General features: G+C 42.7%; 1 protein-coding gene across 1 annotated transcript in view; it reads left to right on the forward strand.

Moving 5' to 3' along the window:
- Positions 1-23,810, forward strand: part of NCAPG (non-SMC condensin I complex subunit G) — a 260,290-nt gene that overhangs the window by 105,394 nt on the left and 131,086 nt on the right. The window contains 2 exon segments of the mRNA XM_030191225.1: positions 16,567-16,632; positions 16,634-16,747. Coding sequence (XP_030047085.1) covers positions 16,567-16,632; positions 16,634-16,747 — 180 coding nt within the window.

Raw genomic sequence — 23,810 nt, forward strand, 5'->3', positions numbered from 1 at the left:
TCTGCATCCCTATTACTGCTTTCTCTGGTGGTGGTAATACTTGATCAGTCAGCAGTGTAAGGAAGGCAATATTGGTACTGGCTATAGAACTGAAGTCTCCACCTTTTCAAAGGGAGGTATGTGTGGGAGTTTATTTTGATACCCACATAGTTTGTACCTGCCCTCAAAAGAGTGGGATATATGTCTCACATGCAGTGGCCTACAAAGCCTAGTTGTGAAATGGGAACATTATGTCTCTGCCAAGACGCCAAGACACAAAACAAATCTAATAAGAAGTCCACAAACCTAAACTCAAATCTGGTTTGGTGCTATGCCTCACCACTAAAAGGAAGGAATAGCCTATTGGTTAATGCAATGGGCTGAGAACCTGGTGAACTGGGTGAACAAGCATGTGGATAAAGGGGAGCCGGTTGATATTGTGTATCTGGATTTTCAGAAGGCATTTGACAAAGTACCTCATGAAAGACTCCAGAGGAAATTGGAGAGTCATGGGATAGGAGGTGGTGCTCTATTGTGGATTAAAAACTGGTTAAAAGATAGAAAACAGAGAGTAGGGTTAAATGGTCAGTATTCTCACTGGAGAAGGGTAGATAGTGGGGTTCCCCAGGGCTCTGTGCTGGGACCGCTGCTTTTTAACATATTTATAAATGACCTAGAGATGGGAGTAACTAGTGAGGTAATTAAATTTGCTGATGACACTAAGTTATTCAAGGTTGTTAAATCGCGGGAGGATTGTGAAAAATTACAAGCGGACCTTACGAGACTGGGAGACTGGGTGTCTAAATGGCAGATGATGTTTAATGGGAGCCAATGCAAAGTGATGCATGTGGGAAAGAGGAACCCGAATATTGTGTTCAATTCTGGTCGCCGCATCTCAAAAAAGATATAGTGGAATTAGAAAAGGTGCAGAGAAGGGCAACGGAAATGATAAAGGGGATCGGACGACTTCCCTATGAGGAAGGGCTAAAGCGGCTAGGGCTCTTCAGCTTGGAGAAAAGGCGGCTGAGGAGAGATATGATAGTCTATAAAATAATGAGTGGAGTTGAACGGGTAGATGTGAAGCATCTGTTCACGCTTTCCAAAAATAATAGGACTAGGGGGCATGCGATGAAGCTACAATGTAGTAAATTTAAAACGAATCGATGAAAATGTTTCTTCACTCAACGTGTAATTAAACTCTGGAATTCGTTGCCAGAGAATATGGTAAAGGTGGTTAGCTTAGCTGAGTTTAAAAAAGGTTTGGACGGCTTCCTAAAGGAAAAGTCCATAGACCATTATTAAATGGACTTGGGGAAAATCGACTATTTCTGGGATAAGCAGTATAAAATGTTTTGTACATTTTGGGATCTTGCTGGGTATTTGTGACCTGGATTGGCTACTATTGGAAACAGGATGCTGGGCTCGATGGACCTTTGGTCTTTCCCAGTATGGCAATACTTACGTACTTATGTGACTGCTTATGAGCCTGGGCAAGTCATCTAACTCTCCATTGCCCCAGGTACCAAAATTTAGACTGTGAGCCCACTAGGATAGAGGGAGTACCTGTATATAATATGTAAACCGCTTTGATTGTACCAAAGGCAAAAAAATAATTTTATATATTTATACATGCTGCATCAGGGGTTTCAATGTTACATCTGCGAATGCAATCCTGTGTCCAGTCTGCTGTATCGAAAACAAAGCAGGTAACTGACAGAGAAATGCCAACGCCATTAGATTACGCCCCTCCCACTCTGATCCAAACCAGCCAATCCACAGTGTTCTCTAACTCTGTTGTCATTCAATATATGGCACAAATCACAGTCCAGGGAGATCTGTCACTTCTAAAAATCAAAACAAAATGAAGTGAACAAGCAAAATCTTGTTTCTCCAAGGCATTATTTTCTATTTTATTATTCTGTTTGGCAGAGATTCTACACAAAAAAATTCCTTTAGAAGAACGCCGACCACTCCACCCGGACATTCAGTCCATCTGGTTCAGTCGAATTAAAAAAGAATATCCACTTCTGTTCTAATTGACGCAATGCACGACTCATGTCTCCTCTCCTTTGGGAAGGTCTTAGTTGTTCCAATACTGTGCATGATAAATTGTCAAAATGATGATGCTGGGTCTTGCAATGAATGACTAACAGAGCCTCACGCTTCAACAGCTTGAGGCAGGAACGGGGATACCCTGTTGGGTTGATCAGCTGGTGATTTTGAGGACAGCAGAATACTACAACATTTGGACTAAAAGCTAAGTTGTTTATGGCTGGATCACCAGAATTGATATAAACTGCATTAGTAGAACTGAAAGCAATTGATTTGAACTGTATTCTGTGTTCTATAAACTTATGTACACGTTTGTTATCCCACTAGTTGATGTGAGAGAGTTAGTTATTAATTTAGACACGGGAATCAAGTGGAGTTTTGTTTTTTGAGCCAGATGATGGTATGCCGGGCCCACGCCTTATAGTCCGAAGTCTTGGGCTAGCTGGGTGGCATTACTGAGGCTTTTTTTTCTCTGCTGCTGATGAAATTAAAAGTGAACTGTTTGGTCAGATGCTTACAGAATACTTTGGAGAAAAAAAGACTAAAGGACTTGAAAAAACTCCTTGCCAACTATTAAGAATGGGGGTGTATACATTAGGATTTGGGTTGTGTTGCAACCAGTAGCCCAGAAAATGTTCTGTATGTGGAAAGAAGAATGAGGTTCACTATCAACATATCCTAGAAGCTAAGTAAGTGAAGAAACTGAAGTTGGAATGAGGTTAGATATAGCACTAAGACAATTATCCAGAACATACCTTAAAGTCAACCATGAAAAGGTTATTGGAATGAACTATAAAGAATTTGGAATGGCCTTCATGTCATGAGGCTTGAATATTATTGAAAATATCTGTGGTGAGCTCTAAGGTTGGTATGCGCAAATAGACCTAAGAATGTTTCTAAGCTAAAGAGTTTTGCAAGGAAGAATGGGAAAAATGTCTAAACACAAAAATAGAAGAACTCTTAGTTGGTGTAAACATTTGCCCCTTCTGCTAAGGAAGTTTTTAAAGCAGGGCTGAAGAAGCGCTGTGGGTTAAACTGGAAATAGGGAAAGGAAAATGTATCCATATCGGAGTGATAAACAGACCTCCCTCACAGTCGGAGGAACTGGACAGGGACTTAATTGAAGACATCCGCAAGATTAGCTAAGAAAGGGGAAGTACTACTATATGCCGGATGTTGATTGGGGTGTCCCAGCTGCAGGGTCGTCTAGAAGCAAAGAGATCTTAGATTCCCTACAGGAAGAATTGATCCGGCAGTGGGTGACGGAACCGATGCAGGATGGAGCTGTTCTGGACCTGGTGCTTACGAATGGAGAGTACATTTCTGACGTCAAGGTGGCGGACCATTTGGCATCTAGTGATCATCGTATGGTATGGTTCAATATTAAAACAGAAGAGAGGGCTCACCCGAGATTGAAGGTCTTGGATTTCAAAGGAACTAACTTTGCCGAGATGGGGGAATTTCTCAAGGAACAGTTAGTGGGATGGGAACAGCTGAAGGATGTAGAACAGAGACTGAAACGAGCTATATTAAAGGCAACTAACCTTTGTTAGAAAAGTACATAAAAGTAAGAGGAAAAGAAGGCCTCTCTGGTACCCGAATGTAGTAGCTGAGAAGATAAGGGAAAGGAGGCTAGCCTTTGCTCGTTATAAGAAGACTCAGAAAGATGAAGACAGGAGAGAATACCTAAATAAGCGAAGAGAAGCTGGTAAAGCTATCAGGGAAGCGAAGCGGCAAATGGAGGAAAAGATAGCTAATATGGTAAAATTGGGGGACAAGACCTTTTTCAGATATGTAAGTGACAAGAGGAAGTGCCATAATAGCATTGTGAGGCTCAAAGATGAGGGAGAGAAATATGTGGAAGAAGATAAGGATAAAGCTGAACTGCTTAACGGTTATTTTAGCTCTGTGTTCACGAATGAAAAACCGGGGATAGGGCTGCAGAAAGCAAAGGCTAAAGGGGATGGATGTATGGTAGACCGAGACCCGTTTATGGAGGACTGTGTTCGTGAGGGGCTTGCCAAACTAAAAGTAGACCGAGCGATGGGGCCTGATGGGATACTCCGAGGGTGCTTAAGGAACTCGGAGAAGTTCTGTCGGCTCCGCTGACAGACCTCTTCAATGCTTCCTTAAAAACTGGAGTGGTCCCGGTGGACTGGAGAAGGGCGGATGTGGTTCCTTTGCACAAGAGTGGAAGTAAGGAGGAGGTAGGGAATTACTGACCTGTCAGTCTGACCTCAGTGGTGAGTAAGCTAATGGAAACGCTTCTAAAGAAGAGGATTGTGACATTTCTTGAACTACATGGAATGCAGGACCTGAGGCAGCATGGCTTCACTAGTGGCAGGTCGTGTCAGATGAATCTGACTGTCTTCTTCGACTGTGTGACCAACAGTTTGATATGGGAGGGGCGCTTGATGTGGTATACTTTGATTTCAGCAAAGCCTTTGACACGGTTCCGCACAGGCGACTGATAAATAAATTGAGTGCCCTCGGTGTGGGACCTAGAGTAACTGATTGGGTAAAAAATTGGTTGAATGGTAGGAGACAGAGGGTGGTGGTAAATGGAGCTTGCTCTGAAGAAAAGTATGTCGTCAGTGGAGTACCGCAGGGATCGGTCCTAGGGCCGGCTCTTTTTAACGTCTTTGTGAGCGATATTGCGGAAGGGCTGTCTGGTAAGGTTTGTCTCTTTGCGGATGATACTAAACTCTGCAACAGGGTGTGAATGACATGAGGAAGGACCTAGCGAAGCTAAAGGAATGGATCGATATTTGGCAACTAAGGTTTAATCCCCAAAAATGCAGGGTCATGCACTTGGGTCGCAAAAATCCGAGGGAACGGTACAGTATAGGGGGTGTAGTGCTTCAGTGTGCGAAAGAAGAGCGGGACTTAGGGGTGATTGTGTCTGATGACCTTAAAGCTTTCAAACAGGTAGAAAAAGCGACGGCCAAAGCCAGAAGGATGCTTGGGTGCATAAAGAGAGGCATGACCAGCAGGAAAAAGGTGGTGATAGTGCCGTTGTATAAGTCTCTGGTGAGGCCTCATTTGGAGTAGTGCATGCAGTTCTGGAGACCGCACCTAAGGAAAGATATAAACAGGATGGAGTCAGTCCAGAGGGCGGCTACGAAATTAGTAAGCGGTCTTGAATGCAAAAATTATAGGGACAGGCTTATGAACCTCAACATGTATACGCTGGAAGAGAGGAGGGAAAGAGGAGACAAGATAGAGACGTTTAAATATCTCAAGGGCATTTATGTACAGGATAAGAACCTTTTTCAAGTGAAGGAGAGCTCTGGAATGAGGGGGCATATGACAAAGATAAGAGGGGAATAGGCTTAGGAGTAACCTAAGGAAGTATTATTTCACAGAAAGGGTGGTGGAGGCATGGAATGGCCTCCCGGTGGAGGTGGTGGAGTTGAGGGCTGTTCCAGAATTTAAAAAGGCATGGGATAAGCATGTGGGATTGCTTAGGAACAGGAAGAATTAGAGGTTACAGAGGATGGGCAGACTGGATGGGTCATATGGCCTTTATCTGCCATCATGTTTCTATGTTACTATGTTAAAAATGTTATCGCCAGGTCTGGCTCCCTCATCCATTGTTCCATTTGCGGGCATACCTGGGCTGCAGAGACCAGTTGCTGGGTCCCATTCCGGGTTGGCTCTGCTGCTGCTGTGTTCCCAAGCAGTGTGGGGGAAGGTGGAGCCACACCTGTGACCTGGAAGTAACTGTGGAGGTATGGGTTCTAAGCAGCAGCAGTGCTGGGGGCCCAGAAGAGGTGGTGTGTTTATTCTCTCCTCCCTTATTCCTGCTCCTCTCGGCTCTCTGAAATTCCCTTCACCGCTGCAGCACTGAAGGCATGCTGCTTCTTTCAGCCGCATGAAGCCTCTCTCTGTAGCGTCCCGTAGGGAAACGGGAAGTTCTGTCAGTGGAAGCAGGACGCTACAGAGGCTTTGGGCGGTTGAAAGAAGCAGCATGCCTTCAGTTCTGCAGCGCTGAAGACGTCAGAGGGCCGAGAGGGGCAGGTATAAGGAAAGAGAGAACGCAGAATGCAGACCGCAGGGGAGGGAGATGAGAGTTCAGGAGGAAAAGATTTGGGAGAAATAGAGAGAATGGGGAGGGTTCAGAAGCACAGGAAGAGTTGTTGGGAGAAAGAGGAAGAATGGGAACTGTGGGTGAGGGTTCAGAAACACAAGAAGAGTTGTTGGGAGAAAGAGGGAGAGAGAGAATGGGGATCATGTAGGGGGAGAGTTCAGAAGCACAGGAGGATTTGCTGGGAGAGAGAGAGATTGAGAAAGAGATGTTTTAGAGGGACAGATGCTGGAAATAGGTGATGGAGAAAACAAGGGAGATGGTGATTGTGGAGGGGGAGGGAGACGGTGCACATGGAGGGAAAGGGAAGGGGGAGAAGAGATGGTGCCTGGGAAGGAGACGGTGCCCCTGGAGGGGAGGGGAGGGAAGGGGAGGGGAGAGGAGAGAGACAAGAGGAGACGATGCCCAGGGAAGGGAAGAAAGAACAGAGGAGATGGTGCCCATGAATGGAAGGGAAGAGATGGAAATTAGACATAATTGAAAAGGAGGAAAAAATGGATGAAAATTGAATGTGAAAGATGGATTTAAGGTAGGAAGAGAGAGAAGAAAAAAAGAAATGGTGAATACTAGACAGGAGGCCCTGGAAGCAGAGTTCAGAGCACAGGGAAGCAGAACCAGAGACAGGGAACAAGATGATTGAAAAGATAAAATCACCAGACAACAACGGTAAGATAAATGATTTTATTTTTAGTTTAGTAATTGAAATATCAGTTTAGAGAATTTACAAATTATATTGCACTGTACAGGAGAAAATGTGAGGGGGCCGCTTTATGCAATCATTCGATCAAAATTTTTAATCAAGGTTAATCGTGTGATTTAACCTTTTGATCGATGGACAGCCCTAGTTTAAAGTACTGACTGAAAGGGTATACAAACTTTTTCACTTGCCAAATGTATTCGTTTCTTATATTGAATCTTTAAAAAGAAAAAAACTACATTAAAATTTTGCAGAAATATGTCTTGTTTAACTTTAGGTGGTCAGCTTCTGTTCACTTAGGGATCCATTCAAACATACAGTTTCACTGGGGGTTTCTAAACTTTTTGTACACAGTTATACAAGTGGGCCCTAATAAGGTGGTGCTTTTTAGACTTTTGAGATGAACAGGTAAAATGATTCACGAGGTGTCCCCATGTCTGCAAATCACAAATTTCCAGTTTCTATTTTAGAGTACCAGCAAAAGGGTAGCCTACAACCAGCAGATTAGCAGTGGGCCACCTGATCAGAGTTTTATGCAAGCTCAAGCAATGCTTGATTTTATTAGCTCTATTTGCGAAACTCATAGAGCTCTCTGCAAGAACCTGTTACTCAAGACATTTGGATAATTGGTCACACTGAACAAAAGGGAGATTTATTCATTCCAGCCTGAAGGACCTGTTACTCATTCATGTATGTTAATCACAATCTCACGGCCTCCTGGGAAATTCTAGACCGGTAAGCCTGACATTGGTCCTGGGCAAAATAGAGGAAACTTATAAAGAATAAAATTATAGAGCACGTAGACAAACATGGTTTAATGGGACAGAGTCAGTATGGGTTCAGCCGAGGGAAGCCTTACCTCACCAATTTGCTTCATTTCTTTGAAGGCATGAATAAACATGTGGGTAAAGGTGAGCTGGTGGTTGTACTGCATCTAGATTTTCAGAAAGCTTTTGATAAAGTTCCTCATGAGAAACTCCTGAGAAAATTAGAGTCATGGGATAGGAGGCAAGGTTCTGGTGTGGATTAGGAATTGGTTATTGGACAGAAAACAGAGGGTAGGGTTAAATGGTCATTTCTCTCAGTGGAGGAGAGGAGTGCCACAGGGATCTGTACTGGGACTGGTACTATTTATCATATTTATAAATGATATGGAAATTGGAACGACGAGTGAGGTGATCAAATTGGCAGATGATACAAAACTATTCAAGGTTGTTAAAACACGTGCGAACTGTGAAATATTGCAGTTAGACCTTAGGCATTTGGAAGACGGTGTCCAAATGACAGATGAAATTTAATGTGGACAAATGCAAGATGAAGAACATTGGAAAGAATAATCTGAATCACAGTTACCTGATGCTAGGGTCCACCTTGGGGCTTAGCGCGGAAGAAAAAATCTGGGTGTCGTAGATAATACGCTGAAATCTTCTACTCAGTGTGCGGTGTTGGCCAGAAAAGCAAACAGGGATGCTAGGAATTATTAGGAAAGGGATGGTGAATAAGACCAAAATTACTATAATGCCTTTGTATCGCTCCATGGTGCGTCCGCACCTTGAGTAATGCATTCAGTTCTGGTCGTGCATCTCAAATAAGATATAGCGGAATTAGAAAAGGTTCAAAGAAGAGCAACTAAAATGATAAAGGAGATGGAACTATTGTATGAGGTGATTGAGGTCTACAAAATCCTGAGTGGTGTAGAATGAATAGAAGTAAATCGAATTTTTAAAAATTCCAAAAGTACAAAGACTAGGGGACACTCAAAGTTACACGGAAATACATAGTAACATAGTAAATGACGGCAGATAAAGACCTCAATGGTCCCTCCAGTCTGCCCAACAAGATAAACTCATTTTACATGGTATGTAATACTTTATATGTATATCCGAGTTTGATTTGTCCCTGCCTTTGTCAGGGCACAGACCGTAGAAGTCCGCCCTGCACCGGTTTTATTCTCCAAATACTGGCGTCGCCACCCAATGTCTGCTAAGATTCCATAGATCCATTCCTTCTAAACAGGATTCCTTTGTGTTTATCCCACGCATGTTTGAATTCTATTACTGTTTTCATCTCCACCACCTCCTGCGGGAGGGCATTCCACGTATCCACCACTTTCTCCTTGAAAAAATACTTCCTGACATTACTCCTGAGTCTGCCCCCCTTCAACCTCAATTCATGTCCTCTAGTTCTACCATCTTCCCGTCTCCGGAAAAGGTTCGTTTGCGGATTTATACCTTTCAAATATTTGAACGTCTGCATCATGTCACCCCTGTTTCTCCTTTCCTCCAAGGTATACGTGTTCAGGTCGGCAAGTCTCTCCTCTTACAGTTTGCAACGCAAATCCCATACCAGTTTCGTAGCTTTTCTTTGCACTGCTTCCAGTCTTTTTACATCTTTAGCCAGATACAGCCTCCAAAACTGAACACAATACTCCAAGTGGGGCCTCACCAATGACTTGTAGAGGGGCATTAACACCTCCTTTCTTCTGCTGGTTATACCCCTCTCTATGCATCCTAGCATCCTTCTAGCCATGGCTGTCGCCTTGTCACATTTTTCTTCACCTTCATATCGTCCAACACCAACACCCCAAGGTCTCTCTCCTGAGTTGAGCTTGCTAATCTCTCCCCTCCTATTCGGTATCTCTCTTTTGGGTTTCTACACCCCAAATGCATCACTCTGCACTTCTTGGCATTAAATTTTAACTTATATACTGTTACAGAAACCAAATAGATGAATGACTAAAAAAAAAAACCAAATCTATAAATAATAAAAATGTGTATATTAATAAATTGTGCTCAGTATTTTTGGTGTATTGCATAATACTCAAAGACTCGAGATGTACAATATCACCTCACCACCATCATCGCACACCCTACCTCAGAGAGGTAATATTGCTTCAATAATTATATCAATCTCAGTGAAAAAAATGAAAAAGCTACTTAGCTTGAGTGGGGGAGGGGGGGAAGAGAGATGGGATAGTGATCTTCTTAGCGTTCTTGTAGATGATCAAATTCAAAGAATAGTTCGAGTCCCCAGTCAGGTCAGTGCAATACTCTTAAATCTCAGAATCACCCTTCTCCGTGACTTATAAAACTGCGGTTTTATTGCTCAGTATCCATTGTTCATAGTTCCCTACATGTGCCATGTGTTGCCAAATTATTGGCATCCTCAGGGGAGCTATTGTACGAGACAAAACAAAAAATCACAAAAATACTCCATGAAAAATCAACACTGATGACATGCAAAGTAAAATGTAAAGCATTCAAATCAATATTAATAAAGTTTTCACACTATTACTCACAGATCAGCTGATCTTAGGGAGGAATAACTCCCATCCGGGTTGAGTCCTAGCAAAAATGCACACACATGCGCAGTACTTTTATAGGCTGTCAGCTGACTCGCAAGCGTGGGAAAACTCAAAGTAATGATTGCCAGTCTGTTTCCCAGTTCAGGCCACTAGGGGCCACTGTATCCCATCGAAAAATAAGTTCTTGTTCCCTCCTCAGCAGGATACGGGATTTTTTGGGTTTTTTTTTTTGTATTTTGTTTTGTCTCATAGATTAGTTCCCCTGAGGGCGCCAATAATTTGGCGAAACGTGGCCCATGTAGGGAGCTATGAACAATGGACACAGAGCGATAAAACCGCAGTTTTATAAGTCACGGAGAAGAAGGGTGATTCTGAGATTTAAGAGTATTGCACTGACCTGACTGGGGACTCGTACTATTCTTTGAATTTGATCATCTACAAGAACGCTAAGAAGATCACTATCCCATCTCTCTTTTCCCCTCCCCCACTCAAGTTAAGTAGCTTTTTCATTTTTTTTCACTGAGATTGATATAATTATTGAAGTTATATTAATAGAGAGTGGAGGTAGGGTGTACGATGATGGTGGTGTGGTGATATTGTACATCTCGAGTCTTTGGGTCTTTTGCAAACACCAAAAATACTGAGTACAATTTATTAATATCCACGTTTATTTTATGATTTATAGATATACATTTTTTTTTTTAGTTATTCATTGATCTATTTGGTTTCTGTAACAGTATGTAGGTTATAGATTGGAAACTAGTAAAATTAAATTTTAACTGCCAGACCCTTGACCATTCTTCTAACTTTTTAAAACTTTTAATACTTTTAAAACAAATAGGAGGAAATATTTTTCACTCAACGAATAGTTAAATTCTGGAACTCGGAGGATGTGGTAACGACGGTTAGCATATCTGGATTTAAAAAAGGTTTGGACAAGTTCCTGGAGGAAAAGTCCATAGTCTGCTATTGAGACAGACATGGGAAGCAACTGCTTGCCCTGGGATTTGTAGTATGGAGTGTTGCCACGATTTGGGTTTCTGCCAGGTACTTGTGACCTGGCTTGGCCACTGTTTGGAAAACAGGATAATGGGCTAGATGGACCGTTGGTCTGACCCATTATGACTACTCTTATGTTCTAATCTGCTTGCCCCTATAGAATAGATTTGCATCGCTACTAGGAGGTTTTCCACAAAATCTTAGGGATTCAAGTAGAAAAGGTTCTCTGGTGTCCAGGAGAACACTAAAGCCTATTCACCAACATTCTAATGCACTAAGGGCTCCTTTTACCAAGCATGGTAAAAAGGGCTCTACAGTGGTGTCAGCGCACAGCCCCCTTTTATTGCCACTTGGTAAAAGGAAATTTCCAGTCTGGGACAGGAAATGGCCATGTGGTAGGGGCTCCAGCGGTAGCCAGGCAGCACACAGTTCTGCCCAATTACTGCCGGGCACACCCCTGGTGCTAGAATATTTTAAAAAAAAAAATTTTTCTAGTGGTGGGAGTCAAAACTACCGCCGGGCTTCCCACGGAAACACAGCAGTAGGGCCAAATCACTAATACTCAAAGGTTCATTATTACAGAGTTAATCTAGTCCTGCGATTTGATAAAGGTCTACATAATTTCCAGGGACGCGTTAATATCTAAGTTTATGAAATGACTTCTGCAGATGAAACAGCCCTATCAAAATAAAATTCCTAGTTCCTTGGGATCTAAACATCTGATGAAGGCATCATTTGAACCAACTGAATTTTTGCCTTTAAAGCAGCTTACCTGGAAAGTGACATTCTTAATATTGATTACTTCAGTCAAGAAAGTCAGTGAACTTACAAGCAACTAGTACCTGATCTATCATACACACAATTTTTCTGAGAATAACTCTTCAAAATCATCCAGAATTTTTGCTAGCAGTGGTATTAGCTTTCCATTTTAACCAGACCATACTTTTACGAGTTTTGTATTGAAAAGTACATGGATACACTGAAGAAAGCTTGTTCTGCTCTGGATTGAAAAAAAGCTCTGACATTTTGTCACAAATACAGACATCCACTGAAGATTTTTTTTTATTATTTCCTAAGACCCATACTGGCTCGGTTTTGCTTTTGCTAAAAGCTCTCTCTAATTGGGTTAGTTAACTGTTTTCATTCTTGTTAATTCTAGATTGGCTTGTCTATCCAAGACACAGCATATTCAATTAGACTGTATTGATCTCTGCAGTGCATCTAAGAACATTTGGTTTACAATTATATACAGTAGTAGTATGTAGAACATCAGTCTTTAGATGACAGAGTGCAGTAGAACAAGCAGGTTTAGAGAACCTTTTTGTATGTCATGAACTGTACCAGAAAACATACAGTCTGGCTGGCTCAAAATTAATATAGTGGTGGTGTACTTCCTGAAGATATTTTGTCCCCCTGGTGTAACATGACCCTGAACCTGAGATAATCCCTTTGCTTTGCTGTAAATTGTAGTTGTGGACATAGGAAAATTGCATACCTTTAATAGGTGTTCTTTGTAGACAGCAGGATAAATGAGACACAGTCCCTCCCACCTTTCCCTGAGAGTTGATGATAAGCTGAATAGTAATTGAGGTACCACTGAATAGTCAACTTTCTCAAATAGTGGTGCTCAACCCAGTTTCAACTCGTGCCCATAGTAAACATGTATGAGAGAGAGATGTGTACAATGGAGGCAATGCATGCAAATTTAGCTCATACATTGTGGATACCCTGAAAGTCTGACTGGCTGGATATGTGTCCTGAGGAGTGGGTTGAGAACCCCTGCTCTGATAGTTTCTGAACTCTGAGAGAAGCTACTTCAGCTGGCGCTGTCAGAAGTCATCTATTTGTCTGTCTGATTTATCTGACTGTTCACAAGAATATCTGCTATAGGCAATAAACTTTGCTGTATCTGTAGGGAGCAGAAAAGTTATACAGTGCCTCCTGTTGGCCAGTGTATAGAAAGGACATCCTAATTATATAAGGGTAGCACTTTGGTTTCAGGATTTCTAGATCGTGACCCCTCTGACTATGCAAATGATTTCTTAACTCCTGGGAACGCTGATAAGCAACTGGCACAAGGCCCCAAAATGTAAAAAATAAATGGTATTTCTTGCTTCTAAATAAATCAGCAAAGATAAAATGGAGGTAATTATATGCTAGGTAGCTCAGAGAAAATTAGGAAACAAATGTTCATTAAATGTTTGTGTGAACACTTATCCGCACTGGTTCTGAGTAAACGTACACTCCCTAAGCCCGCTATTTGGACTGCCTACTTATTACCCAGTACAACCTGGCAGTAAAGCTAGTTTCTTCTCCTTCGGGTTGAAGGTGCAAGTTAGCAGGTGATCCAGCTGTCTATAGAGCTCTGAAGCTTCCCGGCCATTCAGGGATGAGTAGAGAAGTTCATTGCAGTTTTATAAGTTGAGAGCAGCATACAAGACGATGACAGCTCACATTTCATGAGATTACCAGATAAATTTTGGTCCCTAGGGATGCCCCTTATATATGGTTCTGCCAGAGGCAATGTTCCTGAAGATATGGTACACAATTCATTCTTTTCTGGACATTCTGATTTCAGAAACCACAAGAATGTCCATTTTATGTCATCGACGATGCAGTCCTTGGAATTCAGTAAAGTGTTTCTGAACCCAGTCTCCAAAGTGACTGGGGTAACTTGGCCAGAAGTCCTTACCTCTGCACAAGAAGTCTATGATACAATGGTTATAAGATGATTGCATCAGCTAAAATGAATCGCAGGCATCTTATTGCTGAAATGCAGACCTTGGCAAATTCAGAAAAAATTTCATCCTGCATTGAAGCATTGTCTGAATTATGAAGTGCAGGAGGCTAACCAAGTTCTGTTTGTAGTTGTATAGGCATGGGCCTAGCACCTACATACCTAGGATTACAGAAAAACTTGGGATGACAGAAAATAAATCTTTCATTGAAGTTGATTCTGACTGCAGTGGCCATGCTGTAATAACAAACAGCTGAACTACTGTAATTCCCAGTTTAGAGTTTGTACCAGCTCCAACTAATTCAGAATGCTGCAAGTGGCATGACCACATCACACCCTACCTGCAAAAGCTACACTGGCTACAAGTATCTTACAGGGTCAGATTTAGTACTCATATCTTTGATTTTCTAGCATGTCAGACAAAATGGGCCAGAGTACCTAAAGAATAAGTTAGTCCTCTCTACACCTTTGAGGCTTCTAAGATCCTCTGAAGGAGTATCATTTTGTTACCCTTGTCAGAAGACTTTGCACGATGTGATACTTGCCAGCGATCCTTCTTAGTTGTAGCCCCACACAGTCTGGAACTGACTCAGAGGGTCTATACCAGTTTCAAGTCTAGTCAGCCCCTGCATTTTTGAGTAATTTAGAGACCACAAGGATTATGAAAGGTAGTAAAGCTTATGAATGCCTTTAACATAGAAAGGAAGTGATATGCTTTAGTGGAGTCCCTTCACCCCTCCCTCCCCATATATACAAGGAAAATAGGAGCTTTAAACCAGTCCTAAAATAAACATTGGGTAAACTATTACTTATCCCTGGGATTGGTAGCATGAGATCTTTCTACTAATTGGGTTTCTGACAGGTACTTAAGACCTAGATTGGCCACTGTTGGAAGCAAGGATACTGGACTAGATGGACTGTTGGCTATTATTATATTGGCTTTTCTCCCAAGACTTTAATACATGTATGTTTAGTTTGCCTTGAGTTTAACCACCAATCTTTTTATGCCAATGACTTTGTATCATCATCTTTTCCAGTCTATATATTTCAACTGCTCCTGCCTCCTCGCCTACTCATTAAGATGTTTCATTGTATTTGAACCAACAGTGTTATCGCATCTGTTGTATGAATATTCTGTGTGCCTGTTAAGGTGTTTAATTTGTATTGTATAATATTGTGGGTATCATATTTATATTATATGAATTTTCCCTTCCTATTATGGTATTATTTGTATTCTGCTGATATTTACCATATTGTTTTATAGCGCTGTTAAATTGTTTGCAACATAGTGAATGTCGGCAGATAAAGACCTTCACGGTCCATTTAGTCTGCCCAACAAGGTAACCAGAGTTGAATTGGCACGCTGCACAAGTTCCACGTCTTTATGATTAAACACTGGTATACTTAATCTCCGTCTCTCCCTGCCAAGTTTGGGGCACAGGCCATAGAAGTCTGCCCAGCACCAGTCCTACTTCCCAACTTCTGGAGTTGCCATTGAAGCCCACTGTAGCCATGATCCTGATGTTTGTGTTTCTGATAGGTTAGTTCTATTACTAGGATTCAATTTGCCATCTCCAAGTTTCTCATCTTTTTTGTATTTGTCCTTGTATTTGATCATTCTACTGTCATACAGTTACAAAATGGCCAGTTTTATATCTGGCTGTGTCTGCTGTACAACACCCTGGGTGAATATGTTCATGAAGGTGGTTAATAGATTCCATTAAAAAAATAAATGTTGACCAGAGAACCAAACTTGAAACTTGTAAAATTGAATCTTTCTCCCTGCTGTGTTGAGGTCTGAGCAGGCTTGGCCACAGATGGGGGGAGGGTGGAGAGGGAAGAAACTCCTAAGCTTTGAAATATGGGAAAGTATTGAAAATTACAGTGCCTTAACTGTGGTGATCCTCATCTCCCTTCCAAATCAGAATGTCAGTCAGTGGCTTAATGATATACATCACTCTTTTTGACTAGGCAGCCTGATAAGCATCCCAAGGCACAGGTGATTCCCAGTAAATATTCATAGCTCTGATACCTTCAACCTTGTCTGTTTTTCCCATCTCTGAAGGTTCATAAGTGGAAAGGGATAGGTCACCAGTTGAGTCCTCGTAAGTTGGTTTCTACCTATAAACCTTCATAAGTTGGGCTCAACTCTGTTTGCAAGCTATAGCCTGCAGAAGTCTATTAAGTACAGTAGCAAAAGAAATACTTGTAAACTCAAAATACTGTTATAAAAATATTCATAAAAAAGAATGGCATTGATTAAGCTGAATGATTTAGAGCAGTCATATGGAAACATATGGACATGCTAAAGAATTCTTTTTTCAGTTTTTATTTTATTATTTATGTACTATGTATTAATAAAGTTTAACAGGTACAGTCAAAAAAGAATCCTAAATTGAAGCATACAGACAGATGAATAATATGTCCATAGGGAAAAAGCTTAATACATTTTTTTATTTAAATCTGGTCAGCCATGAATGATATATAGCACTTTCATTAATTGTATGTCAATGGTCAATAGTACAAAGTTGTTTTTTTTATAGTTCAATTGTTATATATTTTTTTCATATTTCCCTTTACAAAAATATTGGCTGTTGACCTTTTCTGGATAACTTGTGTATTTGCAGAAACTCGATATCTTCTGTGAAGAAACCAGTCCTTTTACTTTAGATATAAAATTGGCTTATTGTATTAATTTTGTTTCTCTTCAGGTTGCTGAAATTAAAGTGCAGATTTTTGAAATAAAACAAGCCCTTGAAGATTGTATTACTTTGCAAAGATTTTGGTCGGGCATCAACATTAAAAGAAAAATTAACAGAATTGGAGAATCTCAAAAATGAACTAATAAAAGAAGCAGATAAACCAGAAATCAAAGAAATGCGTGTGGAAAAGGTACATCTTCCCCCCCCCCCCCCCCCTCATGAACTCAAATGTAAAGATTATGGGAAAATACACACTTTTCTTTAAGGGAAAGCAGAATAGAAAGTCCTCACAACATGGGTGACATCACCGATGGAGTTAGTTGTGGGAAATACTACTACAACTATGAGTTTCTAGAAGCTTTCAAGTATGATCAGCTTGCATGCCCACTACTTCCAGTCTGTTGTCACACAGGACCACTTCACTGTTACTTTTTCTGCAGAGCTGGTCAAATATGTCATCTGGTCTCGGTTCTTTTTTTTTTTTTGAAGAATTTCTGACTGAGTTTCTTTGACCTTTCACTTTACGTGGGTTTTACTCTATTAACACCTTAGGCTTTTTGATCATTTTAAGTTTCTTTTCTTTTTTTTCTGTGCCTCGTTTGATTATAGGTCTTATTCACACCTTGGGCTCTTGGGATATTTTTCATCGCTGAGTCATTTAATTTTGTAACAGCTATATTTCTGGATGATATATCCCAAAGAAAGCTCCCAGAGGCTTTAAGTGCAACTGGTGCAACAAGAACATGGGGCTCATTTTCAAAGCACTTAGACTTACAAAGTTCCATAGGTTACTATCCAGCTCATAATCGAAAGTGATCGCCGGCCATGTCCCGACACAAATCGGGAGATGGCCGGTGATCTCGGAAAAGCGGCGAAATCGGTATAATCAAAAGCTACTTTTTTTGACAGCATCGCCGCTTTCCCCGTCGCCTTGCCGGCGAAAGTTCAAAGGGGCGTGTCGGCGGCGAAGCGAAGGTGGGACATGGGCAGGTATGGGCGTGGCTACCAGATAGCCGGCTTTCGCCGATAATGGGAAAAAACGGCGTTAAGCAGTATTTCGCCGGGTTTACTTGGTCCTTTTATTTTCAAAACCAAGCCTCAAAAAGGTGTCCCAGCTCACCAGATGACCACTAGAGGGAATGGGGGATGACCTCCGTATACTCCCCCAGTGGTCACCAACCCCCTCCCATACTAAAAAAATAAAAACCTTTTTTGCCAGCCTGTATGCCAGCCTCAAATGCCGTACCCACCTCCATGACAGCAGAATGTGTTCTATCCTCTGACAGCCTTTCCCTGGTTGTGATTTGGCTCTCGGGTGAGTGTGACACCTTTTCTGTTAGGTGCACTGCAGAGTCACATCAGCAATGCATTGTGGTGGGTGTAGGATAGTGGGCTCTACTCCCATGGTGCTTTTCCCCCTGCTAACTGGGTCAGAGTGTGCCCTGTTGTGTTTCCGGTAGTCCATGAGGTAGTGGCCATTTTTGTAAGGCAGTTTTAGATCCCTTTCATGTGTTACCCACGTTAGAGAACTTAGTTCTTACCTTGAATGTGGCTGAAAGAGGGCATTGTACACCATTCTACCAACTTTGACCTACTGCTAATCTCAGTACCAGGAAGACTCTTTGCCAGTGGGGCACAACCTGTGATCTGCAGTTAACTGTGAGTAAACATGCTTATTCAAATAAAGGACTTTTTCAAAGAGATTAGTCTTCAGGTGTGAACTGCTGTGCCAAGGTTATACAGCAGCAACAAGTCCTAGAGGCCTGCGTGTATGCATATCCCTAGAGCACTTTTAGTGGTTACCGCAGTACACTTAAGGCAGGCGGACCCAGGCCCATCCCCCCCCCCCCCCCACCTGTAACACTTGTGCTGGTAATGGAAGCCCTCCAAAACCCACTGTACCCACATGTAGTCACCCCTTCACCCCTAAGAGCTATGGTAGTGTTGTACATTTGTGGGTAGTGGGTTTTGGGGGGGGTTGGGGGGCTCAGCACCCAAAGTAAGGGAGCTATGCATGTGGGAGGTTTTTCTGAAGTCCACCGCACTGACCCCTAGGGTGCCCAGTTGGTGTCCTGGCATGTGAGGGGGACCAGTGCACTACAAATGCTGGCTTCTCCCACGACCAAATGCCTTGGATGTCGCCGGGTTGGAGATGGCCGGCATTTTTTTCCATTATCACTGAAAAACAAAACCGGCCATCTCAAACCCGGTGACATCCAAGGCATTTAGCCGGGCTAAACCGTATTATCGAACAAAAAGATGGCCAGCCATTTTTTTGGATAATATGGTTCCGGCCAGTTGTAGCGCCACCGCCAACATAGATCGCCGGCGATCTATTTGGCCGGTGACGTTCGATTATGCCCCTCCACGTAACTTTGTAAGTCTAAGTGCTTTGAAAATACGCCCATGTTTATAGCGGATACTCATTATTGATGCCTTCTTTGCCTGGTGCCCAACTATACCTCTCATTGTAAATTGTGGTCACAAATATCCAAAAGAGGGATATGTGGCCTTGAGAAATACACAAATTACTCTGATCCATCATATTTGGTATCAGAAACATCAGTCTCCATGGGTTCCAGAGCTGCAATGGACACGGGGGGCAGTGGCATCGAGTGGTTTTGTTTATTTGAAATACTGGTGATTTACAAAATTGCAACAATCCAAGGAATCGGTGAACGAAACACCATTATATTACAGGAAAGAGGAAGGAAGAGAGAAAGCAATGAGCCTGCAAAGAGGTGGGAAAATGTGGGATACAAATGCAATAAATAAATAGAGGCAGCTACAGTTGAAGATAGGAAGTGGTCTAATTGAAGATAAAGGCAGTCTTTTCTGCCGCTAACACCCCAGTGAGATGCCAAAGGCTTCCATAAATAAGTATGCCTTAATCACTCATGACATTGAGCATTAATAGAGTCTACCAGTACCAGGCATTATCCGAGCCTCAACTGAAGAGGAAGAATTCGTCCTCATCTTTGTAGGTGCTGTGGGACCATGATATTAAATGCCAGGTGGAGGTCAGAGCACGGTACCAAGAGCATTGCATCACCAAGGTCACTGATGTCTTCAAAGTGCACCCAGTTTGAGGGCTGCTCATCCTCTGTGATGTTGGAAGGGGTGCGACAATATACAAGGAACTGAGACCCTTTTCAAGTACTCCTTAAGAAACTTACCACAACTCTTCCGTTATACGATGCTTTAATGTGGCTGTGCCACTTGAACCTTATCTTACCACAACATCACTTTGTATTTGTTCACACCAGAGTCTGCAAACACCCTCTCCGGTACTATGTAAGCCACATTCAGCCTACAAATAGGTGGGAAAATATGGGATACAAATGTAACAAATAAATAAAATAATAAACTTGGAATGACGTGACTACACCTACTGCACTCCTCACATCTTTGTTGATAATAGCTTTTGAGGAGCAGCTCATGAAGAAGTTGGAGAAGCAGATGGAATGCTTCTTTGGTCAGTACAATGCTGCTGTTTCTATATTGTCGAGGCAGAGAGACATACGGTCAATCCTTGAGACTCCTGCACTGTACTGAGGAGACACCTCAATCTCAAAGGGTCTCAGGATTGAGATCCAGTCCATCAGGGAAGGAAACTTTACTGTTGAACTGGAGATCCCCTGGTGTCTTGATACCTGTGGTTCTGGCCATGACTCGGATGTCAGAAGGTCTAGACGGGTGCAGATCAAGACTTCTCCTGTGAACTATTATTCTGGGTTGGACACACAGCACTCCTGGGATTCAGTTTTTCAGCCAGAGGTATTATTTGATGAGGGTTTACCTGATTTGCAATTGGATTCATTCCCACCTCGTTAAAGAAAGAGAAACCTCCATCAGAGGAGCTTATGTTGTTCCATTTAAGTTAAAGAGCGGAGAGGGGGCCCTGGGTAGAAATACTGGGTGCCCTCCAATTCCAAACCCCCCTCCCCCTCAAGGAGCCTGCAAAAGTTCCAATTCACAGAAACCCTGAAGGATGTACAGATGAGAATGTGAGACACCTCTTCCCTCTCTGTTGCATTTAATAAGAAAGTCAACTTTATGTGCAGAGTCCAGAAGGCTCCTGGATTTGAGAAGCTGCAGCATCCTCCTCATTTATGATGGTCAAATCCACCTTCAAAAGAGCTAAACGTTTGAAGACTCATTCTTTGGTGCGCCCTGGGGAAAGAAATGTTCAAATATATGATTTATATCTTCAAAATGGACATTAAATTCAGTAGGTTCTAAAGGTCATCTGACTTACACACAAGAATATCCATACTGGGTCAGACCAATGGTCCATCTAGCCCAGTATCCTGTTTCCAACACTGGCCAAATCAGGTCACAAGTACCTGGCAGAAACTCAAATAGTAGCAACATTCCATGCTACCAATCCCATGGCAAGCAGTAGCATTCCCCATGTCTGTCTCAATAGCAGACTATGGACTTTTCCTCCAGGAACTTGTCCAAACCTTTTTTAAACCCAGACATGCTAATTGCTGTTACTACATGCTCTGGCAATGAGTTCCAGAGCTTAACTATTCATTGAGTGAAAAAATATTTCCTCCTATTTATTTTAAAAGTATTTCCATACAGCTTCCTCGAGTGTCCCCTAGTCTTTGTAGTTTTGGAATGAGTAAAAAGTCAGTTCATTTCTACTCCTATACCACTGAAGATTTTGTAGACCTCAATCAAATCTCCCCTTGTCTGTCTATTTTCCAAACTCAAGAGCCCTAAACTCTTTAGCCTTTCCTCATATGAGAGGAGTTCACCCCCTTTATCATTTTGGTCGCTCTTCTTTGAACCTTTTCTAGTTCACTATCCACCTTATAATCGAAAGAGAAAAACGCCCATATTCCGACCTAAGTCGGGAGATGGACGTCTTTCTCTCGCAGGCGCCCAAATCGGTATAATCGAAAGCCGATTTTGGGCGTCTTCAACTGCACTCCGTCGCAGGAACAAATAAAGTTGATGGGGGCGTGTCGGAGGAGTAGCGAAGGCGGGACTGGGGCGTGGTTATCGGCCGGGGAGAGATGGGCGTCTTTAGCTGATAATCGAAAAAAAAAAAAAGGCGTTTTTACCGCGATTTTGGGTCACTTTTTTTGGACCCTTTTTTTTCATGAACAAGTTCCCAAAAAGTGCCCCAACTGACCAGATGACCACTGGAAGGAATCTGGGATCACCTGCCCTGACTCCCCCAGTGGTCACTAACCCCCTCCCACCAAAAAAAACCCCACTTTACAAACTTTTTTTGCCAGCCTGTATGCCAGCCTCAAATTCCGTACCCACCTCCATGACAGCAGAATGTGTTCTATCCTGTGACAGCCTTTCCCTGGTTCTGATGTGTTTCTCGGGTGAGTGTGACACCTTTTCTGTTAAGGGCACTGCAGAATCACATCAGCAATGCATTGTGGTGGGTGTAGGGTATTGGGCTCCGTGATTCCACTAGTGTTAAATGCTCACGATGTTGGTAGTTGGTAGGCTCTACTCCCATGGTGCTTTTCCCTCTGCTTGCTGTGTCAGAGTATGCCCTGTTTTGTTTCCGGTAGTCCATGAGGTAGTGGCCATTTTTGTAAGCCAGTTTTAGATCCTGTTCATGTGTTAGCAACGTTATAGCACTTAGTTCTTACCTTGAATGTTGCTGAAAGAGGGCATTGCACACCATTCTGCCATCTCGGACCTACTGCTAATCTCGGTACCAGCGAGACTCGTTGCCAGTGGGGCACAACCTGTGATCTGCAGTTAACTGTGAGTAAAGGTGCTTATTCAAATAAAGGACGTTTTCAGCGAGATTAGTCTTCAGGTGTCAACTGGTGTGCCAAGGTTATACAGCAGCAACAAGTCCTGTCCCTGGAGCACGTTTAGTGGGTACTGCAGTGCACTTCAAGCAGGCAGACCCAGGCCCATCCCCCCACCACCACCACCTGTAACACTTGTGGTGGTAAATGGGAGGCCTCTGAAACCCACTGTACCCACATGTAGTTGCCCCCTTCACCCCTAAGAGCTATGGCAGTGTTGTACATTTGTTCCTCCCATGACCAAATGGCTTGGATTAGGACGTTTCTGAGCTGGAAGTTTTTTATTTTCCATTATCGCAAAAAAAAAACAAAAACACCCAGCTCAGGACCAAATCCATGGCATTTGGTCCGTCCAAACCGTATTTTCGAAACAAAAGATGGACGCCCATTTTTTTTCGAAAATACAGTCTGTCCCGCTTCTTCACGTACCCGTTTTCGGACATAGACGCCCATGGAGATGGGCGTTCGCGTTCGATTATGCCCCTCCACATCTTTTTTGAGATACAGTGACCTGAACTGAATGCAATACTCGAGGTGAGATTGCACCATGGAGTGATACAGAGGCATTATAGTATTTTGGGTCTTATGTACCATCTTTTTCCTAATAATTCCTAGCATGTTTGCTTTTTTGGCTGCTGCCACACACTGAGCAGAAGATTTCAGCGTCTTATCTACAATAACACCTAGATCTTTTTCTTGGGTGCTAACCCCCAATGTGGACCCTAGCATTGGGTAACTATAATTCAGATTATTCTTCCCATGTTACATTGCTTTGCATTTGTCCATATTAATTTTCAACTGCCATTTGGATGCACAGAGGGGCGTAATCGAACGGCGCTGGCCAAATAGATGGCCGCCCATCTATATGGCCGGCACCGCAAAAGGCGGTTCTGAACCATATTATCGAAAAAGATGGCTGGTCATCTTTCGTTTCGATAATACGGTTGGGGCCGGCCAAATGTTTGAGATGGCCGGCATCGGTTTTCGCCGATAATGGAAACCGAGGCCAGCCATCTCAAACCCGGCCAAATCCAAGGCATTTGGTAGTGGGAGGAGCCAGCATTTGTAGTGCACTGGTCCCACTCATGTCAGGACACCAACCGGGCACCCTAGGGGGCAATTCTAAAAATTAAAAAAAAATAAAAATAGCTCCCAGGTGCATAGCTCCCTTACCTTGGGTGCTGAGCCCCCCAAACCCACTCCCCACAACTCTACACCATTACCATAGCCATTATGGGTGAAGGGGGGCACCTACATGTGTGTACAGTGGGTTTTGGGGGGGGGGGTTGGAAGGCTCCCATTTACCACCACAAGTGTAACAGGTAGGGGGGGGGATGGGCCTGGGTTCACCTGCCTGAAGTGTACTGCACCCACTAAAAACTGATCCAGGGACCTAGATACATTTGTCAAGGAGCTGGGTATGACATTTCAGGCTGGCAAAAAAGATTTTTTTTTGAGTGG

The sequence above is a fragment of the Microcaecilia unicolor genome, chromosome 2 (assembly GCF_901765095.1).
Source record: "Microcaecilia unicolor chromosome 2, aMicUni1.1, whole genome shotgun sequence".
Classification (NCBI taxonomy): Eukaryota; Metazoa; Chordata; class Amphibia; order Gymnophiona; family Siphonopidae; genus Microcaecilia; species Microcaecilia unicolor.